The 19,973-nt window shown below is 42.4% G+C and overlaps 1 protein-coding gene across 5 annotated transcripts in view; it reads left to right on the forward strand.

Moving 5' to 3' along the window:
- LOC135288986 (transportin-1-like) overlaps positions 1-19,973 on the forward strand; it is a 128,000-nt gene that overhangs the window by 28,990 nt on the left and 79,037 nt on the right. For all 5 annotated transcript variants that reach the window (XR_010351783.1, XM_064402358.1, XM_064402357.1 and 2 more), the window contains one exon: positions 3,028-3,177. Coding sequence is in view for 4 of the 5 variants with exons in the window: in XM_064402358.1 (XP_064258428.1) it covers positions 3,028-3,177 (150 nt within the window). In the remaining variant the exon portion in view is untranslated. The remainder of the gene's footprint in view (positions 1-3,027; positions 3,178-19,973) is intronic.

A 19,973-nucleotide genomic window follows, 5' to 3' on the forward strand; every position in this document is an offset into this window, starting at 1 on the left:
GCAGTGTGCCCAGGTGGCCAAGAAGGCCAATGGAATCCTTGCTTGTATCAGAAATAGTGTGGCCAGTAGGACCAGGGCAGTGATTTTTCCCTTTTATTTGGCACTGGTGAGGCTGCACCTCAAGTACTGTGTTCAATTTTGGGCCCCTCACAACAAGAAAGACATTGAAGTTCTGGAGCATGTCCAGAGAAGGGCAATGGAGCTGGGAAAGGATCTGGAGCACAAGTCTGATGAGGAACAGCTGAGGGAGCTCAGGGGGCTCAGCCTGGGGAAAAAGATGCTCAGGAGAGACCTAATCACTCTCTACAACTACCTGAAAGGAGGTTGTAGCCAGGTGGGGGTTAGCCTCTTCTCCCAGTTAACACGTGACTGGACAAGAGGAAATAGCCTCAAGTTGCACCAGGGGAGGTTTAGGTTGGGTATTAGGGAAAATTTCTGCTATGAAAGGGTTGTCAAGCCCTGACATAGGCTTCCCAAGATAGTGATGGAGTCACCATCCTTGGAGGGATTTGAAAGCTCTGTGGATGTGGCACTTGAAAATATGGTTTGGTGGTGGACTTGGCAGTACTGGGTTAATGGTTAGACCTGATGATTTTAAAGGTCCTTTCCATCCTAAATGATTCTGTGATTCTGTGTCTAACTGTGGCTGCTAAAAATAATGCTTTCATTGTGGCTTGCAAGGGCTGTAAATAGTGTGTAAATGAAAGGAAAATGCCTTTGTCTTCCTGGCCAGACACAACATTAATTCTGAATAACTGCTTATAGAGGACTGGATTACTTGGATATGAGCATACCTATCAGTGGATTATAGATATGCAAGGAAATAATAATTGGACATATTAAATTAGTGTAATAATAATTGGAGAGATTTTACCTAGAATTCAGAGAGCGTTTCAGGTAAACCTGAGACTGATCAAGAGTTCAAGTAAGAATGTCCTCCTTTAGGATATTCTCCACCTGACCTTTGTTATTGACATCTTCAAAATTTTAAGCAAAATGATAAAATTACTTTATTTGACTTGCCAAGTAATAATAATAATGATGATAACAATAATAATACTTGTCACATCTCATAACCACATTCTATACTTGACAGAGGTATGTTTGCTCATCTAGTTTTTGGTATTTTTATTTAAAATTGTAAATCTGTTCTCCTAGTGAAGTTTTTGGCCCTTGAAATGCAGTGCCCTGCAAGAACTTTTATTTTTACATTGTTTAAAGGTTGGTAGGTATTTAAAACCTGTAGTATAGTCAAAGTTATAGAATTCTTTTAAATATATATGCATCGGGTGGATTCCTAGTTTATGAAGTTACTGAATTCTATGTAAGAGTGATGTTTGTAAATCAATATTTATAGTTACAGAGAATGAAAATTAGTGCTTCTTTAGGAAGTGTCTTGGTTTGAAAAGACAGGTGTCTGCTAAGGAAGGCAGGAGCCTTCCTTGAAATGGAAAATGTAAACCTCCTCCCTCAGAATTATTGTAATTTTGAAATTAAGGGGCTCTCAGGCAAAGATATGGGAATAGGAATAGAGTTCTTTACTGGGAAAATTGAAAACACAAATGCAATAGTACAAACAAGAAAACAAACCACTGACAGAGTCAGAATAAAACCTGACACCGTGTTGGTCAGGGTGTTGGTAGCAGTCCAATTGAATGGTGGCTGCAGTCCTCCTGGAGTGACAGATGTGGTTCTGTTGAAGCAGTGATCCTGTAGAAGGGTGTAGTTTTCCTCTGACTATCCAGTGGTGGTGTAGATGGGCCTGGTCTTCCTCTGGGAATCCAGTGGAAAAGAAAGCTGCTCCTTTGGAAATCCAGTGGGAAAAGGCTGCCTGTGGTGTTCCAAATCTCTGATTACATCCAGGTAGGAATGCTTGGCTCCTCCCTCTGGGCAGAGCTTCTTGCAGTGGGATGATGTAATTTTATCAGTCATGCAGTGAGACTCACTGGCCCATAAACAGAACATATTTCCTGAAGGGAGGATTGGTTGTGGAAGAGATCAAGAAACTTCCCAATTAACAGAAGATAACTGCCCCACCTATAACAGGAATAGAATACACACCTCCATTTCCAACCGAAGACAGGAAGACTGAAATATACTTTTAAATCTTGTTCTAATACTCGTATACAGCATTCTGGTTTTGGAACTCATAATCAGTTGATTAAAATTAATTTTAGCAGTAGCCCCTCTTTTTAAAAGTGCCATTTTTGTTCAACTAGCAACGGTTGCACTCAAAAGTATTTTTAATGGCCCTCAGTCAGTCATCATGGGTATGATAAGAGTCCTTGTGTTATGATGCACTACCTTTTAGTTTTAAAATATTTTATATTTGAAAGTTATATCTCTTATTTTTATTATATTTATTTGGGGATGTTAATAGTTTTGAAGGCCTAGAATAGATCTGTGTGTAAACTGTAACTCTTGGTGCAAATGAACTTTAAACATCCTTTTTGCCAAAATCAGGGCTTCTCTTCTGGTTTGGGCTGAGGTAATTTTTTTCACAGTGGCTGATATGGGACTGTGTTTCGGATTTGTACTGGAAACGATGATAACACAGGGATGTTTTTGTTACTGCTGAGCAGGGCTTACACAGAGCCAAGGCCTTTTCTGCTTCTCGCACCAACCCACCAGTGGGTAGGCTGGGGGTGCACAACTGACCAAAGCCTAAAATGCTGATTAAAATTAGCTTTATCGGCTGATTTGGATTGTTGTAAACTTTAAATTTTCTTATACTATAAACTAATCCTTTCTATGTAGAACATCCACATCTCACTTTCAGCATGCTTCAGATATAATGCCAAGTTACTTATGCCCTTGGTTGAAGAACTAAACACGAATCTGCTCACAAGTGAACTCTGAAACTAAAAACCTTTGCTATGTAAATTGATGGTCATATTTGGAAGGAGGGATAAGGAAATAAAGATTAATATTTATCACTGTTAGCTTTGATCTTGTTGCATTGTTCTGCAAATCTACTTTATCCTAAGAACTGATGGAAGTTATAAACACAATTATTTTCTGTTGCAGATGAGCCGACACGTTCCTTGAGTGGTCTCATCTTGAAGAATAATGTAAAAGCACATTTTCACAACTTTCCAAATGGAGTAACTGACTTCATTAAAAGTGAATGTTTGAACAATATTGGTGATTCCTCCCCCTTAATTAGAGCTACTGTAGGTAAGTTTACTCTTATTACTGTATTCTGCACACTGAAAATGTTACTGATATGAGGGCTGTGCTAGTGAGAGTTATTAAACTCCTAAAACTGTTTGCTTCTGATGATTGTCACAACTACATCATTATTTGATTCTGATATTAATCTTCAGTGTGAATATACAAATATATTTTTCCTTCCTATTTTCTTAAAACTGAATTAGCAATTCAGTTTGTATCTCTTGAAATGTGACTGAACATAAGTTTACTTGAATCTGCTAAAATTTGGCTTGCTGCCAATTTTTATACCAAAAACCAGGAGTAAGGTAAAGGTTCTGACTTCAGAACTATTTCAGCACTCCACTTGCATTAGTAAAACACTTCTGTTTGTGGATTTCCTCTTTGCTCCCCCATATGCACACCTCTTCAGGGAATCATTATACCAGATGTTACATACATTAACATAATGAGTTTATGTTTTTTAAATAGCTTCTGTCAGAAAACAGTAGATAAAGTGTGGTGATTAGAACATCAGCTACAAGTGTTCCCAGTTCCCCATCACCTGTCTTTTGATAGATATGCACACACATATACTCCCTTAGTCTATGGACTATGGACCCTGTAAGTCTGTTGAGTTCATTCACTCCAAGTGCCAGGTCCTGCAACTCCATGCAGTGCTACAGGCTTGGGGCAGAGTGGCTGTTTTGTGGCAAAGTAGAACAGTTTCAAACAAAGTTTATTAGAGAAGCCCTCTGGTTGAGTCACGAGGTGCAAAAAGGACCGCCTTGCTTTCTAAAACTCGAGAGAGAAGCCTAGGTGCAGCTGGATCCAGTCTTAACCCCAGACTTGGTTAACAGTTTATGTCTAAAGGATTATATAGGTGTAATTGAACCTTTATACAACTTTGTCCTGCAGGACTAAGGCTGACAAACTAGATGTATTTATATAAATATATATGACTTATTATGATAATGATTAGACAAAAATATCTTAATCAGAATTATTTACTGCACAGTATAGGAGTTATAACTACTGGTATAATATAGTGCACTATTTTGAAGCAATATTAAAGCTAGCAAAACCAGTTGAGATTGATGTTACTCACCCATACCAGTGATCGTGAGCAAATCTCTTTTGCTCGGCCTCGAAGAGTAACCTTGAGAAATGTCCCCATTTAAGGGAGGAATCTCCACAGATACACTTCAAGGAGGGGTATGTTAAAAGACTCTGACATTAAAATTTGGGACTGGGCTTTTATAGTATAAAGTAATTGACTGTCAGTCATATGTCTCCAGACCAGCTGTGTCAGCTCAGCAGCTTTAGATAAATTATCAGTAGTATAATTTGTTCCTTTATCTGGGTATTTTACCAGGTCTACCACATCTTCATCTCACTATCAGGGTGTTAAACTTTGGGATTGATGAGTCACACTGGTTTCAGCGTTGTTCAACACCAAAAGCAGCAGGACTCCCCCTTTTTCATTATCTTTGATAGCTTTGCAAATAGGACATTGTTCGAGTTTTCCCCATTCCAGGCAGAGCATCCTGCTACACTCTACCATGTGACTTCAGTCAATTGTTGTCTCATGAAATAGTAACGCAGGTATCTCTTGCCTTCATGCTATAAAAGCATCCATTGCATATGTGTACATTATCCTTAAATATGTTGAGGTACATCAGTCTCCTAAGGTTTACTATTTTAACTCATGTGGTTTGATAGTATTAGCTATTTTATAATTATACATTACATGTTTACACACAAAGTTATTATCAAAATCAGTTAGAATTTATCCAGAAATATTAAACAGAGCATAATACATAGTTAGCTATCGATTTTGGTTAAAAAACCCAATTATTATTTCAATTTATATACTTCTGGAAGGGTTAGTATCCTTATTTGTTGGATTAGGTACCACACATATTATAGTGGTTTTAGTTCACCAATTTAAGATTTCCCTAATTTTAAGATTTTCCGGTTAACGCATTAAAGAGTGTGGCCGGTTTCGGTGCTGGTCAATTACCAATGTACTTACTTCCTGTTGTGAGATAGGATTAGGAGAAAGACAAAGTAGGTTCAAAATTTTAAAAGGGTATAATAAAATTTTTATTAATAGTAACTAAAAAAAAAAAGTAGTAAGAATCAAAACAAACCCTTCAGAACACTTCTGTTTTACCTACAACTTTTTCTTTTCCACTGACAATGTAAAGAACAAAACTTAAAATTTCTAATCAGTTTTCTACCTCTAAAATAGTCTTTCTTCATGCCATGACCTAGTTGAGGTGTTAGAACATGGGTTGGACTCGATGATCTTAAAGGTCCCTTCCAACCTAGAAATTCTGTGATTCTGTGATTTAGGGAGAGAAGTTCTTCTTGTTAATGTTGCGGAGACTTTTCCACAAGAGGAAAAACAGTTCTCTCGTGGTTCTTAATTTGGTCATGAATAGCAGCCGCATGGGGGAAATCTGCTATTGTGAAGCCCCTCTCATTTTCCACAAGCCTTCCCACAGCTTGTTTATGGGTTATATTGACTTATGGGGTATTGTTTTAAAGATGAGTTGGTTAAAGGCAAAAGTTCTCATTATCTATTTCTAAAATCATCTTAATCCCTGGGAACAGAAATCATCTTCTCCTGGAGACACAGGACTACTCTTCTCTCTTTCTTTGTTCAAACTTTTCATGGGATCACAGCTACTTTAATATCTGTTTACTTTAGCATGGAGGTTTTTTGCTCGATATCAATTTGAACCCTTAATCTCTCCATAGTTTTATGTGTTATAGAGAAAAGAGTCTTTTCTCCATATCTTAGAAGAGGATTTTTGCTGTAAAATTAAGGTATCTCGTCATCCCTCCTATCTGGGACTTAATTTCATCCTCACTGACCATGGTGTTTTCATGTTGTTCCTTTATATGCTTGTATTTTGTTCCTTTCTCTCATTCGAGGGAGGATTGAACCACTGAAAGGGTTAACATGTCGCCTGGAGCCTGCAGATGGTCAACCTGATTGGTAGGGCTGGCTGCTATAGACTGTAGGAGCTGTGGCTGGAGGGGCGGCTGGGATTTAATCAGCCGGGCTAGAACTCATCAGCAGCAGTACTTGGGGGGGGGAGGATAGTGGTTTCTCCTTCCCCCTGCCCGACCGTTATGGGCAACTTCTACTGGTGCTGACCCGGGGCTGCTCCCGGGGCCCAGCGGGTTCGGCTAGGCCCTGGGCTGTGCGGGTGTAGCAAGCATCTAGATGTTAGCAAGGCCGGCTCCATCTGGGGCCCAGGGGAAGGGGGTCCAGCCCCGCAGCAGGGCCGTCCGGCCTGGTGCCATGGTAGGGGTCGCCCAGTCATGTTACTTCGCTCCCAGCTGGCAGGGATAGAGGAAGTTCCCAGGTTTCTTTGTCTTTTAATATGTGTTTTTCACAGAGGCGTGTCTAGTTTTCTAGTGGTTGGAAACTTTGCATTACTTCCTTAAATGTCTCTCAGGCAAAACCATGACACATATATACAATGATTTCAATTAAAAACCTGATTCCGATTAATAACAATATTACAATAACAAGTTGTAAAATTGTCCATTGCAGTTGGAGACCATCTGTGTGAGTTGACACAGGCAGGTGGCCAAAACAACCACAAAACAACGGCTGAAATGCAAGGAATAAATTTATTTCATTACCTCACTAAGTGGAGGATTCCAAAGCAACACCTGGGTGGAGACACACAAGCAGGAACACAGCACCATTAGACTCAGTCCTTCCTAGCGAGTGGTAGGGCTGCTGTTTGCACCCATTTATCAAGGGCCTACACACATGTACTTTACCACCATGCTGTAATCTCCTCTGTGCTTTTTATGATCTCTGAGCTTTGATCTTTCCTCTCCTAAGACTGGGAGCTCAAGCATGTCTGTGAGAGGGTCTCCAAATCTCTCCAAACTCCTATGTTATCTCTACACAGAGATTCTACTTCTCATAACAGACAGAGGATAAACAGCTGTAGGCATAATACATGGAGTTTCCTGCACTGTTATTCTCCAGGCCTTGGCATTCCCAGCTGCAAGGTCCCTTGAGCAAATCTACCATCCTCCTCACCATTCTTCTGCTTCTGTTTCCTCCCAACAGCATCCTACCCTCTCTCTCAAGAGACTACTGCCACTGGGGCTGGAAGTGTAGAAAAGGGTAATTTGCAGAGGCACTTAATGGAGCAAAAAGAAAAAAAGGAATAAACATATAATGGTCTAAGATAAATATCCCAGTCCTCCTGCTGGAGATTTAAACCACTCAGCTAGCAAGGCACCACCAATAGGTTGCCTTAGTTGATGAATGAAGTCCTGTCGATGTCAAATGTTCCTCTCAATGCAGCTGATTCAGCAGTCATGTTGAAGCAGCACATGCCCTCAAACTCAGAACAGTGTATGTGGTGTTGAGACAGGAGGTAGGTCATCAACAACTGATCTGGTGAGCTTACCAGCTGTAGTGCAGTTACTTCCACATACAGGGCAACAATTGTCTTTGATGTCCAATTTAAACCTTAGGTGAAGGCATAGCCCAGGTGCTCTATATTTGTTACTTGGAGAAGGAAAAGGAAAAATGTTACCACACACAATTTTTCACATAGTAAACCTGCAGAAATCTATCCAGAGTATGTGTATGTCATACAAGTCTGCAGAGGATCAGGAACGGGACATCACACCATGATCAATATGATCAAGTGAAGCCGATTTATTGCAAAAAGCAAGCTATTATATTTATACTGTGTTCTACTGTTCAAGCCTCAAGCTTGAACATGATTGGTTAAATCCTTCCGTGCACGCGTTTTAATTTTTCAGTTAATTTTAATTAGTCTTTCTTCATGTGTCTCGCTGTGGTTTTCTTGTCTGCCTTTACATCCTGAACTGTCTGCTTCTGAGGTGTTCTTCTTCTTTTGTGCCCTTCAAGGGCATTGTGACCTTTACTCAGTTTCTATGAAGGCTGGATTGTGCATATGTTGCATATGTCCATTGTCTTGCAAAAAACTCAACACAAGTCTACAAAGCACAACAAACCAACCTGTGGTAAGGAAGGAAAATAGGAGTGTAATCTCCTTCCAGTAATATATACGCTGTTGCCCCAACTCCTTCAGCTAAAATTACTCCAGGCCTGTTAGCCATGAGATGGGCTGATTGCCCACACAGATTGAAGAGGTTTGGTTTACGCTTTTTCAGACCAAACTTCAATTTGATGGTGGGTTCATGGCACCAATAACAGAATTCCAGCATTGTCCCCCCAATAAAGCCCTGGTAGTTGTTGAAGATATCTGAAATACAAAACTCGAAAATCTGATATTAACAGAGGATGTAGCATAAGGGGAGAAGTTGGAGTATAGAATCATACTGGATTGTCAGGGGTTTAAGCGATCTCAAACACACTCATTTGTGACAGTTATTACATGAATTTTTATATCTACACTAACAGACTGTAGTCCCACCACACAATCCATTGGTGCAAACAATTCCATTTCCCCTGTAGTTGATATTTTGGGAGAGATACCATCTGGAAGAATCTCAATCCTCACCATGTTTGGTACTGGAGGTGACGTGATGCAGTTATAGCGCATTTGGTTATGAATATTCCAGTTGTTTAACGACAAAACTGCTTTTGTAAGGTGTGCACTCCACTGTTGTAAAGTTTTAGTAGTGGTTAACTTTTTCAGTTGTTCCTTCCAACATCCCATTCATTCTTTCAGTCAGTCCATTATCTTGGGTTTGATAGGCAATGTGGAATAGCCAATCTATTCCCAGGCTTTGAGCACCATCTTGGGCATTGCATCCCCTAAAATGTGTTCCTTGGTCACTCTATTTGATGAGGAGGTCTACATTGATGATGGAGTTGTTCTAATGCTTTAGTCGTGTTGTGTTGGTTGGTATATTTGGTGAGATTAGCAAAGAGCAATCCTAACTGTACCTACAGCAGTGAATACATATTGCCACCCCCTTGATGGGGGCAAGCAACCTGCCAGATAGTCAAGAGTCCACTGTCCCTGCTTTATTTTCCCCCAGGGCCTATATAATGGTCTTAAATGCAGCTGTTTACAAATAGTAAGTGCAGTTATGTGCAAATATCTAATATACATGTAATGGCAGAGGGGTTTGGTTGTGGACAATATCCTAGGCACATGCAGTAAGAGCTGACTGATGTCCACAAGCATCCATAGCTTGTGCATGTACCTCAGCAGAGCTTGTGTCATCTACTTGCCTATTATTTTGTGACTTCAGTAATCCTTCTAATGGGCTGAGACCATGTCTTACTTTTGAGGGATGTTCTTGTACATGTTGCCAAATTTGTTGTCATATATCTGCCCCCATTACAGGGTATTTCTGTACATGCCAATCTTCTCAGGCCCAGCAGGGTAACAACATCATGAGGCTTTTGTATACAACCCAACTGTCAGTGTATAAGTAATATACTTGCCCTTCCAAGATAGCAAGGGACACTGTGACCAACTCAGCCCACTGACTAGATGCCTGTACACTAATTTGCCATAGTATGAGTCCTGGAACTGGACCACATGTAACTGCTCTCCATTGTCTCTGTCCAGTGGCTGTGTATGTTGCTCTTCCATCAGTAAACCAGGCATCTTTCCTGTGCTCTTCTGTTAACTTGTCCTAAGGGGGTGCTTCCTCCACAGGAGATGCAGGGAGATCTCCAGGGGAAGGTTCCCTCAGGGTGGGCACAGTTCCCAGAAAGGTGGCATGTGAAGTGGCTACATGCACTTTCCACAGTAAAAATTGTTGCTGTAAATAATGTTTGCATTTCCAATGTGTGGTTGCCTGGGCCACCCCTGTGTGAGCCTCGACAGAATTATCAGTTACCCACCCATGAATGGGACTGGGTGTGTGTACAGTCACATTATCTTGGCCTGTGATTCTTTCAGTTTGTTGCAATGCCCAAACTACAGCTAGAATTTGTTTTTCTATTGGGGCATAATGTGTAGCAGAGCCTTGTAATACTTTAGACCAAAATCCTATTGGTTCTTTCTGATTTTTCAGCCCAGCTGTCTGCTACAATCCCTACAAGACTGTAATCTAGAATTGTTACTTCTAGTGCAAAAGGATTTCCTTGCCTAGGAGTGTAAAATTGGGCATGCTCAATCAAAGAATTCTTGCAGGCATCAAAGGCTTCTTGTTGTTGCTTGATCCATTGCCAAACATCTTTCTTCCCTGTTATAGATGAAAAATGAAAAATAGCCAATTTTAATAAAAATATAAAAAATAAAATTTATTTCGCGACCATAATACAGTCTCGACAGCCACCAATCAATCGGACAGCATACCACCCCCGGGAGGTGATGCGGGTGAACATGAGATTGGCCTCACTAGCACCAATTCTACCCCGTCCACACCGACTGCTCCGAGGCAGTGATTCTTATACAGTTTATTTCGCCCGCGGCAGGATGTCTTTGTTTCTTTCTGAGTTCTTCATATTCAAGTTGGTTTCTTTCACTGGCTCGGGCTGCACAAAGCCTCCGTCCAGGAATAGAATAATACGCTTCCCCTATTCCCGGAATCTGGCATTCAGATGGAAAGTGTTCATGGCCCCGGTCCTCTCAGATAGGTATCTTGTCTGGGCCATCATCGCTTGGGCATCACTGGGTGCAGGTCCTTGTGAATGCCCATCTCCTGTGCAGCCAGAGTTTTCTTCGAATGCAAATGTGGTGGTGTCTCTCTGTCCATCTGCCGCAGTTTTGCCATCCTGGGGAAGAATCTCCCCCCCCCCCCCCCCCTTCTACACCAGTAGTTCATTTTATACATATATATTTTGATACACCTTTTATTCCCACGAATTACTACCCATATCTATAACATTCCCGGTCCATTTCTGCAGAAAGCGCATCAGTACCGCTAGGCGTGGAATAAATGTTCTTCACTACCCTAAAAGTCCCAGGAAAGTTTGCAGTTGTTTCACTATGGTCAGTACAGGGAATTGCTGCACTGTTTGCTGGACTGTGTTTGGTATTTCTCTAAGCTGCCCATGCCAAACTATCCCCAAAACTGCACAGTTGTATTAGGGTCCTGTATTTTCTATGGATTAATTGCCCAGCCTCGGTCTTGTAAGCAGCCTTTCAGTAATTCAGCATCTGCCTCAGTTTCTTGTGCCTGCACCATAATCAATGGATCATCAACAGTGACAGCACCTGACCACAGTGCTACATCAGCTGCCACCATCTGGTGGCAAATGGAGGGACTGTGTTTACATCCCTGAGGCAATACCTGAAAAGTATACATTGCTTTTGTTGCCAGATAAAGACCAACTGATCCTGAGTCTCTGAAGCAATAGCTATTGAAAAGAAAGCATTAGCAAGATCCATTACCACCTTTCAGGGCTGTAGATTTTTCCTGATTTTTTCTATATCTGGTACCATAAGTGCAAGGGGGGGGTGATTTTATTCAATTTTCTGTAATCAACAGTCACTCTCCAAGTGCCATCCAGTTTTCAAACAGGCCAAATGGGGTTATTAAAAGCAGTCATGGTTTCTCTGATTCCCACTTGTTGGAGGGCCTGAATTGTTTGAGTAATTTCCTCTTCCCCTCCTGGAATGGGATACTGCTTTACATTTACCACCTTGGCAGGCACTGGCAGTGCAACAGGGACCCACTTCAGGACCCCACAAAAAACAGTTATAGATAGAGTGGCAAATGCCACTTGTGGAGTCACAAAACAAAAATGATAATTCAGTGTTTCAACAGTGTGGCCTGCCAGCATACTATTGCCCAAGATATATTTAATTGGGGAAATTAACACCTTTGTGACAAATAGGGGGACATCTTCTATTGTTAAAGCAACCTTAGCTTGGAGGGCAGGGGTGGAACTGTCTCCCAAGCCACAGATCTGGGAAGTAGCTTCATTAGGAGCACTATCACCATGTAATACAGTAACTTCTGCACCTGTATCCACCAGACACATGCAAAGTCCCTCCAGATGCCACTTTATAGTGAGAAGAATACAGGGGCATTGGTCCCTCCCCTGGTGAGAGGCTGCAGCAGGGGCAATGTAGGGGGACATTTGTCAGCAGATGCAGTGCTTTGAGGTTGAAGGAGGGGTGGTGGTGGGATTATTTCTTTTTGTAGGTGCTAACTTTTACCAATGGTGAAATATTTCTGATGTTGTCATTCTATCTATTTCTGACTGTGTGTCCTGGGGTGACTATGATGCTGTGTATCCCCTATTACCTGATCTGCTGGAATCTGCCTTTTAGAGGAGACAGCCCTGTTGGGAAGTTTCCTCACAAATTTGTCTCAAACCAGGACACTGTGGAACACTGGCTTGGACAAGAATGTTCTACACAGAATCACAATGTTGGAAGAGACCTTCAAGATCATTGAGTCCAACCTGTTCCCTGACACCTCAACTAAACCATGGCACCAAGTGCCACATCCAGTCTTTTTTTAAACACATCCAGGGATGGTGACTCCACCACTTCCCTGGGCAGACCATTCCAGTACTTTATGACTCTTTCAGTGAAAAACTTCTTCCTAATATCCAACCTATATTTACCTTGATGCAGCTTGAGACTGTGACCTCTCATTCTGCCAGTTGCTGCCTGGAGAAAGAGACCAACCCCCACCTGACTACAAGTACCCTTCAGGTAGTTGTAGAGAGTGATAAGGTCACTTCTGAGTCTCCTTTTCTCCAGGCTAAACAACCCCAGCTCCCTCAGTTGTTCCTCATAGGGCTTGTGTTCCAAGCCCCTTACCAGCCTTGTTGCCCTCCTCTGGACGCACTCAAGCATCTCAATGTCTTTCCTAAACTGGGGGGCCCAGAATTGGACACAGTACTCAAGATGTGGCCTCACCAGTGCCGAGTAGAAGGGGAGAATGACCTCCCTGGTCCTGCTGGCCACACTATTCCTAATACAGGCCAGGATGCCATTGGCCTTCTTGGCCACCAGGGCACACTGCTGGCTCATGTTCAGTTGGCTGTCAACCAGTACCCCCAGGTCCTTTTCTGCCTGGGCACTGTCCAGCCACACCATCCCCAGCCTATAATGCTGTAGGGGGTTATTGTGGCCAAAATGCAGGACTTGGCACTTGGACTTATTAAACTTCATCTTGTTAGACTCTGCCCATTCATCCAACCATTCCAGGTCTCTCTGCAGAGCCGTCCTACCTTCCAACAGATCGACACATGCTCCCAGCTTAGTGTCATCTGCAAATTTACTAATGAAAGACTCAATCCCCTCATCCATGTCATCAATAAAAATATGAAACAGAACTGGCCCCAGCACAGGTCCCTGAGGGACACCACTGGTGACTGGCCGCCAGCTGGATGCAGCACCATTCACCACCACTCTCTGGGCCCAGCCATCCAGCCAGTTCTTAACCCAGCAAAGAGTGCTCCTGTCCAAGCCGTGGGCTGCCAGCTTTTCCAGGAGTGTGCTGTGGGAGACAGTGTCAAAGGCCTTGCTGAAGTCCAAATAGACAACATCCACAGCCTTTCCTGCATCCACCAAGCAGGTCACCTGGTCATAAAAAGAGATCAGGTTGGTCAAAGATGACCTACCCTTCCTAAACCCATGCTGGCTGGGTCTGATACCCTGGCCATTCTGTAGATGCTGTATGATGACACTCAGTATAAATTGCTCCATTATCTTGCCAGGTACTGAGGTCAGGCTGACTGGTCTATAATTACTAGGATCCTCCTTCCCACCCTTTTTATGAATGGGTGTCACATTGGCCAGCTTCCAGTCATCTGGAACCTTGCCAGTGAGCCAAGACTGTTGGTAAATGATGGAGAGTGTCTTCACAAGCTCATCTGCCAGCTGTCATCACCCTGGGATGGATCCCATCTGGTCCCATAGATTTATGAATATCCAAGCATCTCAGAAGTTCTCTGACTGCCTCCTCTTGGATAATGGGGGGACCCATTCTGTTCCCTGGCACCATCAACCAACCCAAGGGGACAGTTGTCTTGGGGACAAGCCGTCTTCCCATTAAAGACTGAGGCAAAGAAGGTGTTAAGCACTTCTGCCTTCTCCTCATCTGCAGTCACTAAGTTCCCTCTTTTATCCAGTAAAGAACAAAGGTTGGTCTTACCCTTCCTTTTACTATTAATATATTTGTAAAGTAATTTTTATCCTTTACAGAAGTTGCCATTTTAAGTTCAAACTGAGCTTTGGCCTCCCTATTTTTTTTTTCCTACATGCCCTAGCAGCCCCCTTAAATACTTCCTGAAAGATCTGACCCTCCTTCCAAAGATGATGCATCCTCCTTTTATTCCTAAGTTCCTTCAAGACCTCCTTGCCCATCCAAGCTGGACGTTTACCTTGTCACCTGTGAGGTGACTCTTCAGCTTTGCTGGCTTATTTTCTCTTACTACCTGCACAGCTGGCTCTGAGACCATAGCCCCAGTATCCATCAAGGCATTTATTGATGCACTTATGTTACCAGTAGCATTCATGACTTGATACAATGAGGGGTTTCAATTCATCAAGTGCCCCATTCACAAACAGTATTTTAATACTTCTCGTTACTGCTACTTTGTCAGGATTAGACCCTGTGGTCAGTGCATGAGTTGCCCCCACCTGCTGCAGTGATCCAATACCTTTTTCCATTGTACACCAGTTCTGAGGGATGACACTAACTCAGCAGTGTCTGTGTGTGCTGTTAAAACTGCTGCACACAGTCATCGATGCAGCGTAGCTGCAGCAATATCCCATCCATCAGGACCCCTGATATTCCGTAGTTGAGCATACCCCTGCTGGATTTTATTATCAGTGGCTATAGGAGTTAATAGATCTTTTTGACCCACTAATAAGTGAATAGATACACAACCACTGTCCCAAACTTATAAAATTCATGCCAGTGTTCTCTCCCCACTCTTTTGCCTATAGGTCTCTAAAAATTCTAAAACAAGTCAGGGTGGGTTTAGCATCCAATTTTCTAATGGTTTTCTCTGGGATTACAGCCTGACCAGAAATCCACCAGGCTCCCAGGAATTTTACCTCCTTAGAGGGGCCTTGGCATTTAGCAGAGGGCACTTCTAATCCCCTCATAATTTAATTTATTCCATATATCCTGTGCTGTTGTTCTTGCCTAACTTTCCCCTTCACCTCCTATCAACACATCATCAATGTATTGATAAATTTGTACCCCTCCCAGGATTTCTTTTTGTTGAAGGAATTTAGCTAGAGCATTGTGTGCTATTGTGGGTGAATGCTTATAGCCTTGGGGTAGGCAATTAAAGGTATATTACATCCCCTCCCAAGTAAATGCAAATTTGGGCTTTTCTTCTTCCTGAACTGGAACCATGAAGAACATGTCTTTTACATCTAAAACTGCCATCCATTTAGGTGCAGCTACTTGCAGGGTAGCAGTGAGACTAGCAATGTTTGGGATTGCAGCAGGAAATGGTCTTGTGTTGGCATTCAGCCACCAATAATCAGTAGTTAAGTACCAGCTCCCATTTCCTTACTGACCTAACAGGAGAATTGTATGGGGATTGTGTCCTAAATAAAATACCCCTGTATTCTATATCCCTAATTACTTAATTTATCCCTTCTCTGGCTGCAGGAGAAATAGGGTACTGTTTCATATTGGTTGCAGTACAGCCAGGTAAAACTGAAGACATTTTTAATAGATTAATTTTCCTATTTTCTCCAGAAAATTTACTATTTGGAGATTTTGCAGGCCTGAATAAACCAAACATTCATATTTGGCAATTGCCAAACTTTTCCTTTAAGAATATTGTGTCCTAAAATATTTTCTTCATGGTCTGCAATTGCAAATGTGTGTGAGGTCATCAGTTTTCCCCAGGTAACCATAAATGTAATTTGGCAGTATAACATATAATACTTTGTCCATTAAATCCTGGTAGATGGACCCTTTTTTCTTTTAAAACTTGAGTTTTTCAGCATCTGTGGAGGTGATTAGACATATTTGGGCTCCTATATCAATTAGAAAAATTCAAAGTTTCTTTTCTAGGTCCTACTAGTAAGTAGATATGGGGCCCGTCCTTATCAGACCATTGATAGCTGTCCTGGATTAGGGCAAATCTGGGAGAAAACCTCCAAAGGGGGCCCTCCCCCAGAAAGCAAACCCACATGGCCCCTCCCCCCTACCGGTTCGGGAAGGATTCCTCAGAGAGAAGTGGAAACAACCTGTTTATTTAACAGGCAAAACACCCCCAGCACACAAAATGAACAATACCAGATGACAACACTCTTTCACCAATCTGAAAAGAATGACAAATTCAGAAAGTCTTTCCTGGGAGTGGTCGCTCTGTTGTCGGTCCCTCCGGCACTGGAGAATGCTGCTGCAGCCACAAGATGCAAACTCTTGGTGTTTCCCAGGTCCCAGTACGGAGCAGGTTTGAATGGTTCCAAAAAGGGAAAGGAAAAACAGTCCAGGGAAAAATCTGGACTGCTTAGCTGAACTAACTAACAAGCAGAAGCAAAAAGCAAAAGCAAAGCAGGAGCACAGCAGGAGCAAGAGCAAAGCAAGCAGCAAAAAGCAAAGCAAAAAGCAAAAGCCGCACTATGTACTGCCCCATCTCTCTGTCCCGCCAGCCGTGGGGGAGCAGGCTGATAACAAACGAAAACAAACCTTGCTCTTCAGAGCCAGTCTTGAAGGCACAGAACATAATATCCAGCATTAACAGAACACACCATTGGGTGGGGATACAAGCATCATAACCTCATCCTAGGACAGGGTTCCACAGCTGGGCCAGTTTGTGTAAGGGAGGGTGGGTATTCACTGCCTCTGACCAGAGGTTACACCCACACACCTGAAACCTCCCCCCTCTTTGTTTCGGGGGGAGCCTGTGTAACCTGGCTTCTGTGGGCTGTGGTCTCCCCCAACCCAAATCCAGGCAGAGGTGACTCATCATGGCTTCTGGGTTTGGCTCTCATTCTTTTCCTTGTTTGTTTCCTTCTCCCTGGGCCTGAGATGACTGAAGAATGGGTTTCTAATCATCAATTTGACTTTCAGTCCAAAGTCCCAGTCAGACATCTTTTAGGCAGGGGTGGGCTTCTTCATACAGTTTTGCTATAATGGGCAAAACTTTATATCAGTGTTTGAGGCATGAACTATTTCAGTCTCTGACACATAGTGCAGACCATGGTGAAGCAGCTGTGCCCCTGCAGCCCATGGAGGACACCCATGTTGGAGCATGTGGATGCCTGAAAGAAGGTTGTGACCATGTGGGAATCCCATGCTGGAGAAGGCTCCTGGCAGGACCTGGGCCTTGTGGGAAGGGGTGCCCATGCTGGGGCAGGTTTGTTGGCAGGACTTGTGATCCCATGGAGGATCTACACTGGAGCAGCCTGTTCCTTAAGGACAGCACCCCATGGAAAGGACCCACATTGGAGCAGTTTGTGAAGGGCTGAAGCCTGTGGGAAGTACTCATGCTGGAGAAGTTTGTGGAGGACTGCCTCCTGTAGGAGGGATCCCATGCTGGAGCAGGGGAAGGACTCCTTTACCTGAAGAGGAAACAGTGGCAGAAACATGTGATGAACTGATCATAACCCTCATGCTCTATCTCCCTGCCCTGCTGTGGGGGGAAGAAGATAGAGAATCAGGAATAAAGTTAAGCCTGGGAAGGAGGAAGGTGTTTTTAGGATTTGTTTTACTTCTCATTTTCCTGCTCTGGTTTTGATTGTTAATACATTCAACTCATTTTGCTAAGTTGAGTCTGTTTTGCCCATTATGGTAATCAGTGGGTGGTCTCTCCCCATCCTTAACTCATGAACCTTTTGTTATATTTTCTCTCCCCTGTCCAGTTGAGGAGGGGAGTGATAGAGTGGCTTTGGTGGGTACCTGGCATCCAGCCAGGGTCAAATCACCACAGATGCATATGTATTTTTGCTGTTCAAGCACTGACAACCTAATGAGCCAATCACAAATAAGATCTCTGGAGTTCTGAGAGGAGGATGAGAAAGTACATCAAAATAGCATCAGGGAAGAAGTAATGCAGCATTTGTAGTCTTTAGCATCTGATGTTACCCAAACAAAAGCTGATACCTTTTGATCAAGATGGAAGCAAACTGATTAATCCCATTCTCAGAAGTCACCTCACTGAGGATGATGAAGATGGCAATAAAGTCTATTTTAGGACTGTGATTGGAGATGCAATGATAACTACACATTGTTGCATCCTTACTTAGGTGTTTGGTTTTTTTTAAACTCTGAAATTACTAACATTGTGAAACTTCTTTGTGCTGTGTGGTACAGTTTTTAAAAAACCTTGTGCCAACACTGAAATGTGGATTCAAGTTCAAAAAATACAGTTGCATATGTTTAGGACCCACAAACTTAACAGGAAATAAATGCATCTATTTAGGAGGTTTCTGTGCAATATTGTTCTGTATTCTTGTATATGTAATAATAATTTTAACATTTTATTTCAAAGAAAGGGGATATATGGTGATTAGCTCGATGAAAAAGCTTAGGAAAGTTTTTATTCATCACTTTTCATTTGGGAGATTATTAGTTGAGGCAAAATGGACTCATAGTCAGTCCTAGTTTATAAGCAGCCTTCCCCGTTCCTGTCACCTAATTAGTTTTTCCTGGCATTTCTGTATGTGTTAAAAATGGAAGTGACTCTTTCAGCCATCCTCTCTGCTGGATGTGAATCAGCCAACCCCTACAGCTGATCACTGGATGACCTGCCATAGTGTGTAAGCTGTTAGTAGGTATCTGTCTTTTGTCCTGAACGTGGGCCTTCTGCCCTGTGCACAGCGCCAATTCACACACTGAGGACGAGGTATGTTGCGGTGGAAGCTCCAAGTGTGGGGACATGAGGCTTGACTCCATTTTCTCAGAAGGCTGATTTATTATGTTATATATTATACTAACATACTACATTAAAACTATACTAAAAGAACAGAGAGAGAAGAATGATCAGAAGGTGAACAAGAATAGAATAGAATGCATAACAAAATCCTGTGACTGCTCACAGCCTTGGCACAGGTGGCTGTGATTGGTCATCAAGTGAAAACAATCCACATGGACCAATGGAAGATGCACCTGTTGCATTCCACAGCAGCACATAGTTATTGTTTACATTTCTTTCCTGAGGCCCTCATGTCTCAGGAGAGGAAAAATCCTAGGAAAGGATTTTCCATAAAATATCATAGCTACAGAGGTACTTCTATTTCTTTGTTGTAGTAGGCACAAAGCAGGGAGCTGGGTGGTAACCCACAAAAGGTTGGCTCCCCAATCATCAAAGCTTTATGTTATTTATACATTTTTAGCAAACAAAGGCATTAATGTTCATTGTCTACAAGCTACCCAGTTCTTTTATGAATTAGTATTCTACCTTCTATTGGTTGATGATTCTCTTGCTTCTCATGCTAATTAGTTCATATGCTCAGTCTTCCTCTTCTTTTGGGTCTGTGGGTTTCTTGCATTAGTAGTCTGTGAGTCAGTGGTCACAATCTCCCCCTGCCAGAATTACCTTTTACCCAGTCGGAGCTGATTTCAACACAGTTGCTGAGTTGGCTTTATTAGTTTCTTCCTTTTCTTGGGAGTTCTGCCAAATATCCTTATGGCCTGTAAATTCTGCATTCTTTGTGTCCACTATCAGGGGTACATCCTCCCCAAGCTTTGGTAACCTCCCCCTAGGTCTGAGATCAGTGAGGCATGTCAAGCCCTAAACCTCAAAAAGGCAATTCTACCAACAAGTAATTTATATTTCTAACACCTGGACATCAGCATGTGCCCTTAATGTTTTGTGTAAACATAGTAAAGTTGTGAACACATAATTTAGCAATGAGTTATCATTTTATTGAATGACAGCTTCCAGTGTTCATACCTTTGTATCATAATAAAGAGGGAGTGACTTGAGATGGATACTCTACTGGAGG

This window comes from Passer domesticus, chromosome W, assembly GCF_036417665.1.
Source record: "Passer domesticus isolate bPasDom1 chromosome W, bPasDom1.hap1, whole genome shotgun sequence".
NCBI lineage: Eukaryota > Metazoa > Chordata > Aves > Passeriformes > Passeridae > Passer > Passer domesticus.